General features: G+C 49.0%; 2 protein-coding genes across 2 annotated transcripts; both read right to left on the reverse strand.

Annotated features, from left to right (window-relative positions):
* Positions 1–311: 311 nt before the first annotated feature.
* SPINK9 (serine peptidase inhibitor Kazal type 9) lies at positions 312–4,744 on the reverse strand. The gene is made up of 4 exons (XM_066328834.1): positions 4,696–4,744; positions 2,543–2,574; positions 1,605–1,732; positions 312–357 (listed from the first exon to the last, which is right to left on the reverse strand). Exons 1-4 carry the CDS (start codon positions 4,742–4,744, stop codon positions 312–314), a joined length of 255 nt encoding a protein of 84 aa, XP_066184931.1.
* A 6,850-nt stretch (positions 4,745–11,594) lies between these two features.
* On the reverse strand, positions 11,595–17,643 carry IL12B (interleukin 12B). The gene is made up of 6 exons (XM_066328835.1): positions 17,559–17,643; positions 16,174–16,449; positions 15,396–15,513; positions 14,290–14,483; positions 13,457–13,599; positions 11,595–11,717 (listed from the first exon to the last, which is right to left on the reverse strand). Exons 1-6 carry the CDS (start codon positions 17,641–17,643, stop codon positions 11,595–11,597), a joined length of 939 nt encoding a protein of 312 aa, XP_066184932.1.
* Between the last annotated feature and the right edge of the window lie 353 nt (positions 17,644–17,996).

The raw sequence follows: 17,996 nt of genomic DNA on the forward strand, positions 1-17,996 counted from the left end.
ACGGCGCTCAGGTTTTCCAGGGGAACGGCGCTCAGGGAATCCCGGGCACGGCGCTCAGGGAATCCCGGGCACGGCGCTCAGGGAATCCCGGGCACTGAGCTCAGGGAATCCCGGGCACGGCGCTCAGGGAATCCCGGGCACGGCGCTCAGGGAATCCCGGGCACGGCGCTCAGGGAATCCAGAGAACAGCGCTCAGGGAATCCCGGGCACGGTGAGCAGGGAATCCCGGGAATCCCGGGCACGGCGCTCAGGGAATCCCGGGAATCCCGGGCACGGCGCGGGCAGTTCTCAGCGCCGCCAGCGGAGCTCTCTCAGCACGCTCCCGCCTGCTTCATGTGCAGCGCTCCTCTGCTCCTCCTGCCAGGGAAAAATGGACATGGCACACGGAAAGCTTCACCTTGGGAGCGATGCCTTAAGGTTTAAATATCGTATTTTCCCGGTTCTGCACTGCGTTGGTGCATAACTCCATAGAAAGTGTGAGCCAGTTCTCCCCACAGCTCAGTGACACAAAACAATCCTTTTCCAGCCCCACAACCAAGGGCACCACTGCAGCTTCAGGCCCAAAAACTTATAAACCACATCGAGTTAAGGGGAGAAATCTGGGAGGATGGGACTGCATCACCCGGAGCTGGAATGGGACAATGAACCCCAATGTGTGAATGGACCAAAACTTATCAAAGTGTGAAAACTCCTGACTCAGGGTCCATCTCGGGTGCAGCCTTGGCCAGGCTCTTGCACTGCCCAAGGTGTGTCCTTCGAAGGCCTTTTCATAAATTCCTCCTTTTCCTTTAACTCTGTCCAGTTTCTGTCCTAGGCAGCCTCTCAAGGCATCAACCTGGTGCACCAAAATCCTCTAAAACCCTTTGCCAATGGAGGAAACACCATAAACTTTCCCTGAGGGCACTGATCTGCAAACAGCTTTCCTTGCAAAATTATGTGTTTTATCATTGCCAGGACCACTTGTGAATTTCTATGTGGCCCGAGGTGGGTGCAGGGATTTTGTCAGGCCTGTGTTGTTCATTGGACTCTTCCCTGCCCAAAATTCCCGTTTCTGCTGGAATAGGAAACTGCTCACACGAATATCAGGGTCATTTTTAGTGCCTAAATCTTACAGTCCCTGCAGCAAGTTCCTCACACAAATAGGAATAACTTTTTAGTGTTCAACTTTGCAGTGACTGCTGCGATTTCCTCACAGAAACATTTGGGTCATTTTTAGCTCCCTATTTTATAATTCCTGCCAGAATAGGAAGAATAGTAATTTTTTTTTAGTGTCCAACTTCACAATTCCTGCCAGAATAGGAATTTCAGACCTGAATATCCAGGTCATTTTTTTAGTTCCCTGTTTTACACTTCCTGCCAGAACAGGGAGTTCTCACCCCAATACCACCATCATTTATTTTTTTAGATCAGTGGGACGTTATCCGTGGGAGGAACAATTATCGTGTAAAGCTAAAGCAAAGGAGCAGAGAAACAACAACCCAAAAAAAACAAAAAAAAAAAAAAAAAAAAAGCCCAGCATTTTTATGGAGTTGGAAATCCCAGCTAAAATGCCAGCTAATCAGCCCACCCCAGGGCTGGCTCCCTCAGGGCAGCTCAGTACTCACAGCACAGCCTTGCAGAAGGAGCATTTGTTGTTGTAGGTTTTGCCGTCGGAGCCGCAGAAGGGCTGGTAGAGCCTCTCGCAGTAGATGGGCCGGCCCCTCTCCAGCCTCCTGTACTCACTGCAGTCCACCTGCAACGAGGGCAGCCTCCAGTCTCACATCCTCCACCCACAGAAATCGTGGACACATCGAGTTTTGGGCCACTGGAGCAGCACAGCCAGCCAGGCGTCACAGAAATCATGGATATATCGAATTTTGGGCCATGCTTTGGAGCAGCGCAGCTTTTGAGGCATCACAGAAATCATGAATATATTGAATTTTGGGCCACTGGAGCAGCACAGCCAGCCAGGTGTCACAGAAATCACGGATATATCAAATTTTGGGCCGTGCTTTGGAGCAGCACAGCTTTTGAGGTGTCACAGAAATCATGAATATATCAAATTTTGGGCCGTGCTTTGGAGCAGCACAGCTACTGAGGCACCAGAGAAATCATGAATATACTGAATTTTGGGCTGTGCTTTGGAGCAGCACAGCTAGTGAGGCACCAGAGAAATCATGAATATATCAAATTTTGGGCCATGCTTTGGAGCATTGCTGCTTTTGAGGCATCAGAGAAATCATGAATATATCAAATTTTGGGCCATGCTTTGGAGCATTGCTGCTTTTGAGGCATCAGAGAAATCATGAATATATCGAATTTTGGGGCATGCTTTGGAGCATTGCTGCTTTTGAGGCATCAGAGAAATCATGAATATATTGAATTTTGGGGCATGCCTTGGAGCAGCACAGCTAGTGAGGCATAACAGAAATCATGAATATTTCAATAAATTTGCAGCGTTTAATTTAACATGCTTCTTTTCTGACCTCATGTTATTATATCATATTTTTTTTTTTTTACCTCATGTTATATACTTTTATCCAGGACAAAAGAAATCACTCACCTCATCCCGTGGGGCAGCATCTGCAGTGGAAACTGGATCACAGACAAGAAAATGAAAAGCCACAGTTAATGAGCACTCAGGTGCAAACCAGGATCACTTCACTGAGCAACACCGAACCTTTCACCTCCTGAAATGTCAATGCTGACATTTGGGGCTTTGTGGTGTTTAATGAGGCCCAAAGTGTCAGAACCTATTGAACAAGTGGATTTTGGGGCATTATTTACCTCGGAAACTTGTGTCACCTGCTGGAAGAGCCTTTGCTGGAGGAGGGAACGGAGCCATTGTTCACCACAAACCCGCTGACAACCCACGAGTCAATATTATATTTCATGTTCATCATCTTATTTTGTGTTTAATGCCCAGAATTAACTGGGGGTTGAGCATGATTTAATTCCTGAGTTTATCCAGAGCTGTGTGTGGCTGTGAGCAAACCACATCCCTTTCCTTGGGGTGTTTTCTGTCAATAATGAGGATTAAATCACCATATTAAATAACAACGATAACACAACTCGGCTCCTAATCCCGCTTTAGGAAGCGTTCCCCTTGTTTCAATATGGATTTTAAGCTGGCTGGCTCCTATTTTGACCACATTCCTCTCGAGCAGAGCCCAGTGCTCAGGTGGGGCTTCAGGGAGCTCCTTCCAAACACTGCTAATTACACCTCCCACAAAGTAATCAGCTCCTTGGCGCGGCTCCACGCCGCTGACACATTTCTGACTTTCCTTAGGAATGTGTTTGTCCCTCTGCTGTCCCACAGTCATCACCCTGGGGCTCCCAGGGACAGATTTCTGTGCAGAAGGAGCAGGAATTTGTTCTGTAGCAGAGCTCTAGCACTTTTTTTGGTTTTATTATTATTATTATTATTAAATTTGGGATTTTTTGATCTTTAAAAGTTAAACTTCCCAAATGCGTTCTGGAGCAGAACTCTAACAATCATCTTTTGGAAAAAATTTGGTGCGTTTTTTGGATCTTCTAAGGTTAAACTTTCCACAAAACCTTCCTTTCCTAAACCTGTTTACATCCTCACACCAAATACAGTTTAGTGTAAAGAAAATGAGCAGAAATGAAGCTGCAGGTCAAGTTTCCATCTCTGTCACCAGAGAGTTTGACTGAGATTTCATTATTCTGGAATTGGGTTGGATTTATTCCTCTTCTCCCCAAACATTTAGGTGTTATTTATTTTTTTTTCCTCTGGTAACCTTTCAGGAGCCACTCTGCACACTGTGAATGCAGAAAAGGTGTGGCTCAGAAAGTGTTGATTCATGAAGTTTTCAAGCAGACAAGATAAACCAGAAAGTTCAAGGAAGAGATTTCCTGGAATTCGAATGGAAAGAATATTTCTTTATTTGCCTGCAGTTAATGAAACACTGAATGAATTATTTCCATCACATTTCATTTAAACTGCTGTTTTTTCATAAGAATTTTGGGGTTGAGGTAAATTTCAAAGCAACCTCTCCAGAGCTACTCAAAAGATCCTTTTGTTTCATAATCTTGCATTTAACATTTTCATTATTTTGCTTCTTTAATGTTCATAATGCTTTTAAGCCTCTGCACTACCTGCAGAGCTGTGGAGCCTTTCAGTTATTTTAGATGCACTTATTTTTTCCCTAAAAATATATTTTTACTGCAAGTTTTTAGTAAAAATGAAATTGCCAAATAAAGGCTGAAGAAATTCCTCCCAGATCCTTATTTTTTTTTAGAACAACCTGTCCCTCAAATCTTTCTGCAGCCTGGAAAAATACGATTATAAGGTTAAAAAGATGTGATTCTCAGCTGTTTAATGCGACCTGAACACCATCAGCTGTCCCCTGCTTGGTCAGTTTGGCAGGGGGAGAAACTCAGCAGCTCCCAGCTCCCTTCTCAGCTCAAAATTTAAAAGATAAATCACTAAAACCGGGTGGTTCTGAGGCGTCACAGTTCTTTTGAGTCCCAGAACACAGCTCTGAGCTCCACCCAGCAAGGAGCAGCTTCCACCCAGCCCAGCCCCAGCTGGGGACACACATTTATTATGGTGACAAATAACAAGATTTTAAACAGAAAATTCCGATTTTCAACAGAAAATTCCGATTTTCAACAGAAAAAATCCGATTTTCTCCCTCCCACCCGGCGCAGAGAACACTGAGACCCTCCCAGGGGCAGAGGGGAGATACTCACGGGCCAAGCACAGAGCTGCCAGCGCCAGGAGCACCACGGTGACCTTCATGGCAAACGCCAGCCTGGGCTGTGCCAGTGCCACCCTCGGGTCCCTGCCGTGTCCCCGGTGTCCCCATGGAGCTCCGGGAGCCGTTTATAGCCAGGAGCCGGTGATGAAATCCCTCTGCAGGTAATTAGGGGCGGTGTTGCCCAGAGTCAATAGGATGTGTCCTGAGCTGGGTGTTGATGGAGCAGGGATGGTCCGTGCCCAAACCCAACCTCAGCCCAAAGCCCAATTAACTGTTCCAGCCCCAGCAGCAGGCTCTGACTCAGGCCTGGGGCTCTGTTCCTGCCGTGGGGACTCCAGCTGAACGCAGTTCCCAGGCAGGAATAATCCTGCCTGGGTGTTTGCCAAAATCTCCATCCCATAAAAGCTCCGTTCTTATTCTTTTGGGCGTTTGGGGGCTGGTCCCAGCTCTGGCTGGGGCTGTGCTGAGCCCTTCAGCTGCTCTGGGAAATCTGTGTTCTGCTCAGAGCCCTCCAAAGCCAGCCCAGAGCATCCCCCAGCGTCCCTTTTCCTGTCCAGTGTCCCCAGTTTGGGATCAGGACCAATGATTTGGGGGAGAAGCACAAAGACACCCCAGGGCAGTGCCTGGCCAGGACAGGAGAGGATTCCCTGAGCTCTGCCCAGCCATGGACACAGGAGGAGATTCCTCTGCTCCCTCTTCCCTGTGCCCAGCACAACAGGAGGGATTCCTTCAACAAATCCTGCCTTTGGTGGTGACTTAACCAAAAGGCAGGAATTTCTGTCCTTTGTGACAGAGCCCTGGGGACACTCAGGGCTGAGGCTTCATTTTCATAAATCCAAACTAATGTGGGGTTTGGAGGTGAGAGTTTGGGTTCAAACCACCCTTCCCAGAATTGCTTTCTCTTCTCAGTGATTTGCCATCTAAATGTGAAAAAAATCCCAGCAGGAAAAAATCCCTGCACACCACCACAATTCCCACAGGATTCCCACAATTCCCAGTGTTTCAGTGATCACCTTCCCTCACTGCAGGGTGCAGTGCAGGATTGGGGTCAGAGGTGTTTGTCCCAGTAAAACAAGGGTCTGAAAGCTCCTGCAGAAAAGATCTCAATAGGTCAGGTGAGCCTTGGGCCCCTCTAACCCAGCCCAAGAGGGGTAAGGAATAATCTTGTCTTAAAAGAATATAGATAATTAATAAAGGTTTCATTTCTCCTTTATTTAACAGGATGAAAAACATAAATGCCATCAAATCCAAATTCCAGGATGGGCAAAGATCTGGTTGGAGCCGGAGGGCCGGAACTTTATTTTTTGAATGCCCTTCAGTAGTTTAGTTCTAATTTCTTTTTTCTTTTTCCTGAATTTGGACGTGTGTTCCTGTGAGGCTGAGAGGACAAAAGGCAGGGTGGATCCCTCTGGATCCCCCTGCTCGGGGCTGTCGGTGACTTTGTGCTCTGGGGAGATTTTCTGGAGCAAAGCCTGCCAGGGCACATGCAGGAACTCACAGGGAGTATTCAGGACACGTCCCTGGCTGATGGACAATTATGAGCAATTAGGCAAGAGGAGCAAAACCCCAAACCATCAGGAAGTTCCTCCTGGTCTCAAGAGTTTTGAGCACACGCAGCTCTCAGGGATGTCCTGTAAAACTGCAGCCTGACAGATCCAGCCAGCTCCTGAGCCCGGAATGAGGAAAGGGCTCAGCCCAGTGTCCTGTGGGATGCAGCCCCAGCATCCATCCCATCCTACCCACCCCATGGATCCCATCCCACCCCACCCCATGGATCCCATCCCATCCACCCCACCCCATGGATCCCATCCCACCTCACCCATCCCATGGATCCCATCCCTCTCAGGGAACACAAACCTCTCTCTGCACCCTGCTCTGTTCATGTGAGACGATTTTCCAGCTCTGCCCTTGAATTTCAGTCCATCATTCCCCAGGTGTCACAGAGCTGCTGTTCTGGGACAATTCCGGCCTCCCTGGCAGGGAAAGGCACTGAAACGCTGGGTCAGAGCCCCTGAGGGAGCACCAAGTGTTGAGGGGGGTGAAACAGGAGGAAAACTTGGGAGAAGGGGTTGGCTCCATTTGGAGAAGGAGGAAAAACCTCGTTGGTGACAGGAAAATGGAGCCAGAGCCCTCCTGGGGCTCACAGAGTGAAAGGAAGAGGCGACAGAGCAAATTGCAGGGAGAGAAATCCCAATTAGACGGGAGCAAAACAAATTTCACAACGAGAGGAGTCAACCATGGAGACAGTTCACCCACAGAGATCACTGGAGATACTGAAATGGGGCTGACCTAAAGGGGCCACCGAGGGCGTGGGCAGCAGGTCACCTCCGGAGCCCATTCCAATGGAACTGCTTCTGCATTCCCACTGCGGAATGCCAAATGTTCCGGGCATTTTCAGGGACCTCGGGGTGTTTCTGGCCTCATAAACTAACCTTTGATGGAGCAAATGTGGGCAGTAAAACACCACAGTGGAGTGATGTGAGCTCCTGTGGAAAAAATACTCATTGGAAAACAAATGTTTGGATGTGTGCAGGAACTTCCCAAAGCTGGGTCAGTAAGGCCTAATTGCTGAGCTCGATCTGAAATTTAGGGTAAATATGGTAAATAAATTGTTTATTCTGAAGAGTTGTGAGTGCAATTTTGGCCCCATCAGCAAAGCCATGAATACCTGTAAGTTAATTGTGGAACTCCCAGAATTTTCTACATTTGCCATTATATCTTGGGTTTTTTTCCAAATTTTTATCCCTCCAAGTTGATCTTTTGAAGACAAAAAAGCAATTTCACGATGTTATATGTGATAAAACATTAGTGTGCGTTTTTCTGAGAGTAAGAACATTTTCCCAATTATTATTTATTCCAAAAGTTTAAACTGCTTTTAGTCCTGGAGCCCTGGTTGGAGCACCGCTGGGATGCCAAAAATGCTGCTGCAGCAGGTCATTAGTCAAGTGCATGGGAGGATGTTCCCTGGCTGCATTCCAGAGGAGGAACCTGCTCCCACCCGTCCGTGGAGAACCTCCCAAGCGGGGCATCCACCAAGAGCACGTGGAACAGGTCAAAAAACACCCAAACCACTTTGTCACCAGGAGGTAAAAGCCTCATGTTGTCACCAGGAGGGTCACGGTGGGATGTCCCCTCCCAGCCAGATTTGTCCCCAGCCCATTAGGCTTGGCTGGCTCACGGTTGTCCACCCAGGTGCAATCACAGCACCTTTGAAGTCTTGCTCAAGGCAGGTTTGGGAGCCGAGGGCTGCCAAACCTGGGCTGTTTGCCCGGGGAAGGTGACATCCCTGAGGGACATCAAAGGAGCCTTGAGCCACCCCTGCCGAAGGTCTCGTGTGTCGTTTCAGAAATGAAAACCAAAGCCAAGGCGCTGAGCCGAGCCCGGAGCTGATCCTTGTTCTCCTTTGTGCCTCCTGATCTCTTGGGGCGTCCTGCAGGATCTCTTGGGGATCCTCCCTCGGTGTCACTGATGGCTCCGAGTGGATTCCTCACAAAAACACAACACTGATGCCTTAACGCCTCCACGGAACGGGCTTTGGCCAGGACGGGTCTGAACCCGCCTGAAGATGCAGCTCCCAGGGCTTTGGAGTGACTCTGCCATCTCCTGTCCCACCAAAGGCAATCAAACTGACATTTCGAGAAGGGTCTCGAGGTTCTTTCATGGCTCACAACAAGGCTGGAGGACGTGCGCTGGTTTTCCCTTTATTAGGAATAAAACCTTTCTACAAGAGAAGCCACAACTCACGAAGAAGAGGGGTGGGAGGGAGAAGGGGTGGATATGAACCACTCAGACCCGAAATCTGTGTTCTCACCTAGAACCCCTCATTCAGCAGCAGCCTTCCTCCCTTTTCTGCTCCCAGCAAGTGCCCACTCGCCCAGCTCTTGGAGAACAGCAAATCCCCACAGCGACCAATTAATGTCTCATTAGGGGCACCGAGTCTTTAGCTGTCGAGCATTCCTTGAGCTGAGCAGCACCCACAGAAAGCCCCGGGGGGAATTAGTCAGGCTCTGCTCAGAGCAGCTTTAGGGAGGTGTGGCAGCCAAAACCAGGGGTTGAGTGATGGGCGTGAATAGAAAGCTGCAGGAGCTGCCCCTTCCCAGGAAACGGTGGGGCTTGGGAAAAGCTCCAGAAAAATCTGGGATTTATACAGTCAGCCACTCTCCTCTCTCGGGAATAAATTGGATCTGAAATTTTATGTCAGAAAAAAATCTTGTTTTTATACAGACAACACCTCTCCTCTCTCAGGAATAAATCGGAGCTAAAATTTTATGTCAGAAGCTTGGATTTTGCAATCTAAAGGTTGAGGTGGGTGTTTTTTTTTGGGGGGGGTGGAGATAATTTTTGTACATTGTGTAGCTGAGTCTGTGCATTTGCCAATTACCCAGAGGATTCCGGATTATTTATGGTGTAACAAGGAGAGGAATGGAGGGGGAGAAGCCCAAGGAGTGACTGACACATCAATTCTGATGTTCTTGGATGGATGGAGTGTGTCAGGAAGTTATCTCCTGTGTGTGGAGCCACCACAGTGAATTTTTTTTGCTTTTTATCCAATCTAGACCAAGGTGGGAGCCTGACAACTCCCAGAGGAGCCCTTCCCAGGCACTTGGATCCATGGAATGTCCTGGAAATGGAAAACTGGGGAGCACAGCCAACCTTGAGAGAGCAGCCAGCTGACAATGAGCTGGTTCCTGCAGGGAAAGGGGTAGTTCTGAGCTGAGCTTCGTTATTTTCCTGAATAAACTCAGCCCCTGGATGCCCCAATTCCCTGCAGGAGCCTCTCTCATTTCGTGGCACAGAAAGCCACATTCTGAAGGCAAAGATCAGTTTGGGCTTAGTGAGAATACCAAATTTGGCTGAATATTCCTGGCTGAGCTCAGGAGAGGTTCCAGGGGCTGGTTTCAGGGGTGCCAAGGTTCAAACCAGGCAGGAACCTCAGGGCCCTCGAGGTCTGGGCTGGGTGGGCTCAGTTCAAAGCTGGAGAGCACAAAGGAGCCCAGAGTTCTGCTCTCCTGCAGCCAGGGCTCAGCAGATCCTGCTGTCACACCCTGGGCCCTTGCCTGGCTCATCCTGGGCAGTTTTACAGGCTGGGAATTTGGTGTTATTAATTAGGAATAATTAATCTGCCCTGCAGACATTGAGATGGAAATAGTGTCTGATCCTCTGGTACAAAAGTCAAGAGTGACACAAACCGTTCTTAAAAGATCACAAAGAAACCAAATTTTCTTGTTTTGAGTGTGTTTATTCTTAGCTTCTTTGTAAACCAGCACATAAGTTGCCTTTAGAGCCAAAATAAGACGTGTCAACTTAATATTAATAAATACTAACAGGACTTGTAAATACATTATCAGCAGTTTTCTGAAATATCAGATACTTCACACATTTTCCATGTTTAATATCTTAAATCCCCACCCATTGTAAGGCTGGGAAAAAGGAAGCATGGAATGAAGGATTTTAATGTCAGTGATTCTGTGTCAGAGGTTTAAGGCCTGAATCCTCGAGGATATTTCAGAGTATTTTGAGTCCTGGCAGTCAGGGCTCGGTGTTTGGACAAAGGATCCGTCCCTGGAAGTGGCCAGGGCCGGGTTGGATGGAGCCCTGAGCTCCCTGGGACAGTGGGAGGGGTGGAACAAATGAGCTTTAAGGTCCTCCCAAGCCAAACAATTCCAGGATTCCATGAAAAACATCAAGGTTTTAACTCGTGCTTCTGCTCCCTCTCGGAGCTGGGCCCTCCCTCTGTCACAGCTCAGAGCAGGAGTTTTCCCTGAGCTTCTGTCAACACACTCGTGGGCTATAAAAATCTCTATTCCAAACATCTGATTTCATGAGATCGTGAACATTCCCAAAAACTGGGATTTCATGAGATCATGAACATTCCCAATTCCCTGGGGCCCTTGGGGGCTTCCTGTGGAATTCAGAATTCATCTCATTGCCGTGAAATCCCCAATTCCCCTGCAGGAGGTGCCCTGGGCACAGCTGGGTCATGGAAAACCATGAGGAAAGGGGTCACAAAAACCTTGTGCTCCCAGTTCATGTTCCTGAGGGCTGAGAGGAGGCTCAGAGCTGCCTTCACACCAGTGCTCCCAGTGCTCCCAGTGCTCCCAGTGGGCACAGGGAGCTGGCCCAGGGCAGCAGCAAACGTCCCCAGGGCCCTGCAGCTGCAATTCCTCCTTCCCTCCAGCAGCCTGGAGGATGAGGATGGACACTCCACACCCAGCCTCTCAGGCAGCCAAGGCTTGCTGTGCCAGTGCCACAGAAATAAATACAAATAAATATTAAATAAACAAAGGAAGGGACTATTAAATAATGGAATATTCAAATAGTCCTTTCAGGAAGTGACTTTCCAAATTAAGTCATCCCGTGCAGGGGTTTGAAGAGCAACTGCCACCCACTGGCCTTGCAAGTCAATAAATAAATACAGGAATAAATAAATAGAATCATAAATAGATCATAAATAAATAAATATTACATAGCTAAATAAATAACAAATAAATACATATGAAATAAATAAATATGGAATAAATAAAGGCTTAATAATAATAATAATAATAATAATAATAATAATAATAATAATAATATGGAGGACATATGAAAATAGCTGCCAGCAACTTTTGGAAATCATGTTAATGTAACATGATGGTTTTTGGGAGCTGCCAAAATCAGGATCACATTCACCAGGTACAACAAGATAAAAATTATGGCTTCTTAATGATCTCAAATGGGAACTTTCCTTCCGGTTGTGCTTCTGTCCATGTGCTCATCCATTCCTTGCTTTCTCTAGGAGAGCTCTGCCCCCCTCCCCGGTTATCTGTGAACAGCAGAAATTCAATGTACCTGTCCATTCAGGGGTCCCGTGGCTGTCCCCAGAGGAGCTGCAGCCCCCCAGGTGTGTCCTTACCTGCAGGGGGAGGACCACTCGCTCCAGGAGGACAGGTAGCAGCAGTCCCTGGCCTGCACCCACACCTCTGCTGGCCCCGGGGCTGGCAGCTGCACGGACTGCTCCTCAGTGTCATACACCTGGGGACAGGGACAGCTCCTTCAGCCTGTGACAGGGGCGGCACCCACCAGAGCAGCAGCGAGGGTCACCCGGCCCCAGAGGCTCCAACTGCACCCACGGGGCTGGGGCCTGGGAGGGCTGGAGCTCAGCAGGGACAGCTGGGGAGCGCAGGGACGCTGGCTTTGGTGTTCTAAAGGACTCAAACTCACTGAGTTTGGTGTTCTAAAGGACCCAAACCCACTGAGTTTGGTGTTCTAAAGAACCCAAACCCACTGAGGGGATGTCCCAAAGGGACCCAAACTCACTGAGGGTGTAAACGACCCAAACCCACTGAGTTTGGTGTTCTAAAGGACCCAAACCCACTGAGTTTGGTGTTCCCAGTGACCCAAACCCACTGAAGGATGTCCCAAAGTGACCTAAACCCACGGAGTTTGGTGTTCCCAGTGACCCAAACCCACTGAAGGATGTCCCAAAGTGACCCAAACCCACTTTAGGGATGTCCCAAAGTGACCTAAACCCACTGAGTGTGGTGTTCTAAAGGACCCAAACCTACTGAAGGATGTCCCAAAGTGACTCAAACTCACTGAGGATATAAAGGACCCAAACCCACTGAGTTTGGTGTTCTGAAGGACCCAAACCCACTGAGTTTGGTGTTCCCAGTGACCCAAACCCACTGAAGGATGTCCCAAAGTGACCCAAACCCACTGAGTTTGGTGTTCTAATGGACCCAAACCCACTGAAGGATGTCCCAAAGTGACCCAAATTCACCCAAACCCACTGAGGGTGTAAATGATCCAAAACCCACTGAACTTGGTGTTCTAAATGACCCCAGCCCCACTGAGAGCAGTGTCCCAAAGTGACCCAAACCCACTGAGTTTGGTGCTCTAATGGACCCAAACCCACTGAAGGGATGTCCCAAAGAGATCCAAACCCCCTGAGGGGTAAATTACCCAAACCCACTGAGTTTGGTGTTATAAATCATCCAAACCCCAAACTTCAAACCTAAACTCTCATTAAATAAAGGAGTTTTTTGTTTATCTGGGGTTTTTTTTTCTCTTTTTCCTCCTTCTCCCAGCTCGGGGACCCTCAAAAGCAGGAGCTGCTCCTGCTCAGGATGGGTGAACTCCCCCCGGGGGCTGGTGGTGGCACAAGGAGCATCCCCAGCCCCACAGATTGCCTCCCCAAACTCAGGGACTGAGCCCCATCTGCTGGCCCGGGCTGGATCCCGTCCCCAGCAGGAAACATTCCCCGGGGCTTGGATTCAATCCCCGGGAAAAGTGGGAGAAAATTCCAGCTGTCTGCCGAGGAAGGGCAGCACTGGGGCAGGGTCCCAGTTCTTTCCCAAGCCAGGCTCTTGTATGTCCGGGAGCAATTTGGGGATTTAACCCTCTCACAGTTAATTAATTCCATGAATTAACTGGGAATCGAGGGGGAAAGAGCAGAGTCTCCCTAGAAATGTTTCCAGGTGAGTCCCTGATCTCTTATTTCCAATTCACCTCCCAAGTCTGAGCTACTTAGGTGTGAATAACACACGAGGAAATTGGTGTCACAGATCCAGGGCTTCTGGGTTTGGAAATTGGGATTTTCCCACATGATTTTCCCTGCACAGCCTCCTCATGGATTAGTAAACACAAGGATGCAATGCTGGACAGGATTTTCTGTCCTCAGCTGCCTCAGGGATCTTCCTGCCCATGGACCTTATACTCCTCAAGAAAAAAAATTAAAAAAAAAAAAAGTGTCTCAAAGGTTGTGTTTCTACCTTTCTGTATCTCTTTGTGCTTTTAACTTTGACCTTGAAAGTCAAAGGGAAGTAGGAGTTTGGGGTGCTCCAGGTCCTGGGGTATGTCCAGGTCACTGTTCCATTGCTGGCCATGTACTGGCACTGGGGGGGGTCAGGCTTTACTGCAAGAGAGAACAGAGAATTAATTCATATTGACACCTTCCTGGCAGATCTTGGGGTGTCACTGGTGGTGGGTTTATGGCAATGAGCTTTGGGAGCCTCGGGGTAAGAGAGGAGTAGACTTGAGGTGTAAAAACTGCCTCGGGTGTTTTTATGGAAATTTAAGCACATTCCCAGACTCAATTTGGATAAGATCCTCTTTTTTTTTGGCCTGGAGGGCTCTGCTGGACACACAGGGATGTCTCCATCATCTGCTGACCATGAATGCATTTAGGAAAACCTCTGCTTCTTCAGGATGCTGCCTCATTTTCCTGAGCCCTGTGGCCACATCTCAGAGCCCTCTGAGTCCCTTTCTGTGAAGCTGCCCATCCAGGAATGGGGGAGGAGGGACACATCCACAGCCTGAGCCAGTTCCCAGCTGGGTTATTCCTTCCCTCCCGACCACGTCCATCCTTTGGGGACATTCAGGGAGCTGTGGGTGTCAGGGCACTGGAGGTCACACGCCAGGAAAGTGCTGCTGCTTCACTTCCTCCTCCTCCCCTGGCCTGGCATCCCCTGTTCCTGTAAGTGGGCCCTGGTGGACATTTACAGGGCACAGGGCAGGGATTCCCAGGGCAGGGATTCCCAGGGATTCCTCCACCGGCAGCAGCAAACCCAAGCTCAGCATCAACCCCCAGCCCTGGGCTACTCACTGATGTCCCTGAGGAAGAAGCTGCTGGTGCAGTTCTCATATTCCACCTCATCGATGACCTCCAGGACCATGTCAATGGGCTGGTGCTCCTCAGCAAAGGGACAGAAGTTCTGCTTGTGGCACTGGGCTGTGAAGGTGGTCAGGGCCCCCTTGGGGAGAGCCACGGGGCTGCTGCAGGACACGTCTCCCTGGGGGCTGCAACAGAGCAGGGAGAGCGCTGGGAATGCTGCCTGGCCCTGGGAATGTGCTGCCGGAGCAGCCAAGGTCGTGTCTTTGGGGAGGAAAGGTTTTGGTTTGTCTGCTGCAGCAAAGGGTCAGTGGGAGCTGTCCCATTCCCTGGGGGATGTGTTGGTGTCAAATCCCAGCCTCAGCAGAGGGGATTAATAGTTAAACCTAAACCAGGATCTCTCCTTTCCACCATCCCATGGCAGCTCCACTTTCCTCCTCAGCCCCTTTGCCCTCTCCCCAACCCTGCTGAAGAGACAAGGGCTGAGGAGTCTCCCTTGGGAAACAAACACCAAAAGCTCCCAAATCACTGCAGAAACCTCAGTTCCTGCTCTCAGCCCCCTGAACCCCTCGGCAGCTGTTTCTCCTTCAGCAGGCTGGAGTGACCTTTGCTGGAGCACTCCCCGCTCTGGAGAACCCCCCCAGGAGCAGTGGGAGGCAGGAAATCCCCCCAGGGTTCCCAGCACCCATTTCCCTGCAGGTTCCTGCAGGGTTCCTCAGCACAGCCTGGTCAGGGTCAGGTCTCTGCACTGGGGCAGCCTCCCACTCCCCTCTGCACTGGGAGCTGTGGTTCTTTCTGCCCTGGCTCCACTTCCCCTCTGCCCTCCACAAACTGTTTTGCTATTGCTTAAGTTACCCAGTGGCTACTCCAGTCCTCTTGGACTCTTTCCTTTTGCAAGGCTTTATTCATTTCTGAGCCACTTCCGTGCCCTTATGAAGTTAACTTTGGCCCAGAAATGACTCAAAACATTTTGGGGATGTTCAGACTCGGAAAAAAGGGATCTCCCCCCATCTGCATGTCCCTAACAGCCTAAAATCCTACCCAGAGTAACCCCAAGGGCTGCTCTCTGGGGCTCTGGAGGGAAGTACAAAAGCTCTTACTCGTTCAGGCTTCTGAGGGTGAACTTCACATCGGGACTATTATTTTCTGTCATCCAGGAACATGTGAAAACTCCAGAGTAATTCTTTGCCTCACACTTCAGAAACGTATCCTTGGGTTCTGGACAGAGAAAGAAAGAAAAGGAGGAGTTATTTACTCTTCTTTGACCAGATGGCCAAGGCAGAGAGAAACAATTCAGGAGTTCACAGGTTCCCTGGCAGTGCCATGAGCGACTCAAATATGAGACTCAGATGAGTGAGGCCCAAATGAGAGCACTTCAAACCTGGGTCAGGCCCTGGTTCTGCCAAATCTCAGATTTCTGGAGTCTCCTGAGCTGGGAGACACCCACAAGGATGATGGAGTCCAACTGCCCAGACCCCCAAATCCCACCCTGGGCATCCCTGGGGCGCTGTCCCAGCTCTCCTGGAGCTCTGGCAGCCTCATGCCCATTCCCTGGGGAGCCTGGGCAGTGCCAGCACCCTCTGGGGGAAGAACCTTCCCCAAAATCCAACCTGAACCTGCCCTGGCACAGCTCCAGCCCTGCCCTGGGTCCTGTCTCTGTTTTTCCCAACCAATTCCTCCCATCCCTCCACCCTATCCTAGAGAATCCCAAATAAATCCCGTGGCAGCCAATTCCTGTGCTGCTCATCAGCTGCACTGCCCAGAGCCACAGCAGAGGTGATTTTCCTGCCACTGTCAGCAGAGCTTTTGGAGAGAATCCCTTTGCAAGGACATTTCCCAGGTGCTCCCAGAGCCAATCCAAACATTTTAGGGCCGTACCTTTAAAGCTTTTCAGGATCCACCTCATCATCTTCCCCTGGGAGTCGAGTCTGGTGATGAGGAGGAGTTTGGAGCTGAGCAGTTCTTTGCTCTCCTGGCTCCAGCAGCTGTAGTTGCCGGCGTCTGGGCTCTCCTTCACTGCAGCAGTCACAGTTTTCCCTTCCCTCTTCCAATCCAAGCCCTTTTCCCAGTAAACTGCCTCCTCAGAGGTGTCACAGGTCAGCTCCACGGTGCTGGCAGGGGCCTTGGCGTCCCACTGGGATTCGATGACAAACACTGGGAATGGCAAGGGGAGAATCAGGAGTGATGTTTTCTGAGCCTGAGAATTGCTGAGCTCTTCCCCAGGAAAACTTTTTAACAGTTTTTATTTTCCCCAAACAGCCTTGTGTAAACAATATTCCATGACAACAGGAGCTGTTTGCTATCTCTGTCACTGAGCCAATGGCAGAGGTGTCAGCCCTATGGACCAACAATGTGCCTTTTAGTGCAGCAGGTTATAAAAGGGCTGAATGAACTGTAAATAAACCTTCTGATTTCTGCTGCCCCCTGACTGCAGTCAAACAGCTTTACTCCGTGTCCTGTTGTGACACAGGGACCAGGGGGAGTTTGGACTGAGCCTTTGCCTTCAGCTCCATCCCCACTGAGCTCCGGGTGAATCCCAGGGGGCTCCAAGAAGGAGAAGCACTGGGAAACCTCCAAAATATGGAATCTAAACTGGCAGAAAATACTCAGCTCTGGGAAGTTTGGAAGTTTCCCAAAGTCCCTCTGGACAGAGGCAAAGGGAATCTTCAAAGTCAAAGTTTACTCTCAATGTTCACTGACAGATTTGCTGTTTTCAGCATCAAATCCCTCCCAGGGAAGCCCCAGGATAAATATTCCTTTTAATGTAAAGATATGGGGGAAAGAATGAGAGGACAATCTGAATTAACCCAATTTTCTGATAAATTATTCAAAAGAATTGTTTATCACCTACCCTGTATTTTTAGGAATGGATTTACATTTGAGTTCTTTACCAGAGAAGCTGATAAACTATTTCTAGGTTATACTCAGAAACAGACTTTCTTTTTCACAATTAATTCTTCCCTTGTTTTATTTTCAGGGCTGTTCCCTAAGTCACAGTTTTTACATTCAGGCTGTGTGACTGAGAGTTTGAACACGAGGAGAAGGAATAGGAAATAAAACAATTTGCTAATACAAATATTGCCAACCTGCTGTTGGAAGACATTTCAGGACTTTTAAATATTTTCCCATTAACTCCAATTAATTATTGTCAAACAAATAAACATATATCCTTGGCCTAGGATCCTGGAGTTAACAAATTCTGTGCTAGTGGCCACAGTTATAATTCCAAAGTTTCAGGTGTGACTAAGTAGAGACTTCCTCACCATTTTCCTGCAGTTTCCACTGGGCACTTTCCAGGAGGGCAGCAAAGGAAAGCAAGGAGAGTAAGGCACAGAGGAGGTGAGACATCTGTAGGGGAAAAAAAAAAAAAAAAAAAAAAACATAATTAAACTTCACTGAGGCTGGCTGAGTGTGCTCCAAAGTCAGGCTGGGGCTGGGCAGGGTGACAAGGACACAAATTCAGTCCCAGAGAGCTGAGGAACATTTTCCCGTTCTGAGAACTCTGGGACCCATAAAAATGAAATCTCAGGTTTGTGCTGGAGCTGGAGCTGTGCTTTTGATCCACGTGGGATTCTCGTGCCAAGGCAGATGAGAGGAGGAATCCCTCAGAGGGAATTGTGTGAGTGGGTCTGGGCTGGTGCCTTGTTAAATATTCCCTCTGCAGGAAAAGCGCTGCTTGGTCCAGTGAGGCCAATTCCATG

Source organism: Sylvia atricapilla, chromosome 14 (genome assembly GCF_009819655.1).
Source record: "Sylvia atricapilla isolate bSylAtr1 chromosome 14, bSylAtr1.pri, whole genome shotgun sequence".
NCBI classification, from domain to species: domain Eukaryota; kingdom Metazoa; phylum Chordata; class Aves; order Passeriformes; family Sylviidae; genus Sylvia; species Sylvia atricapilla.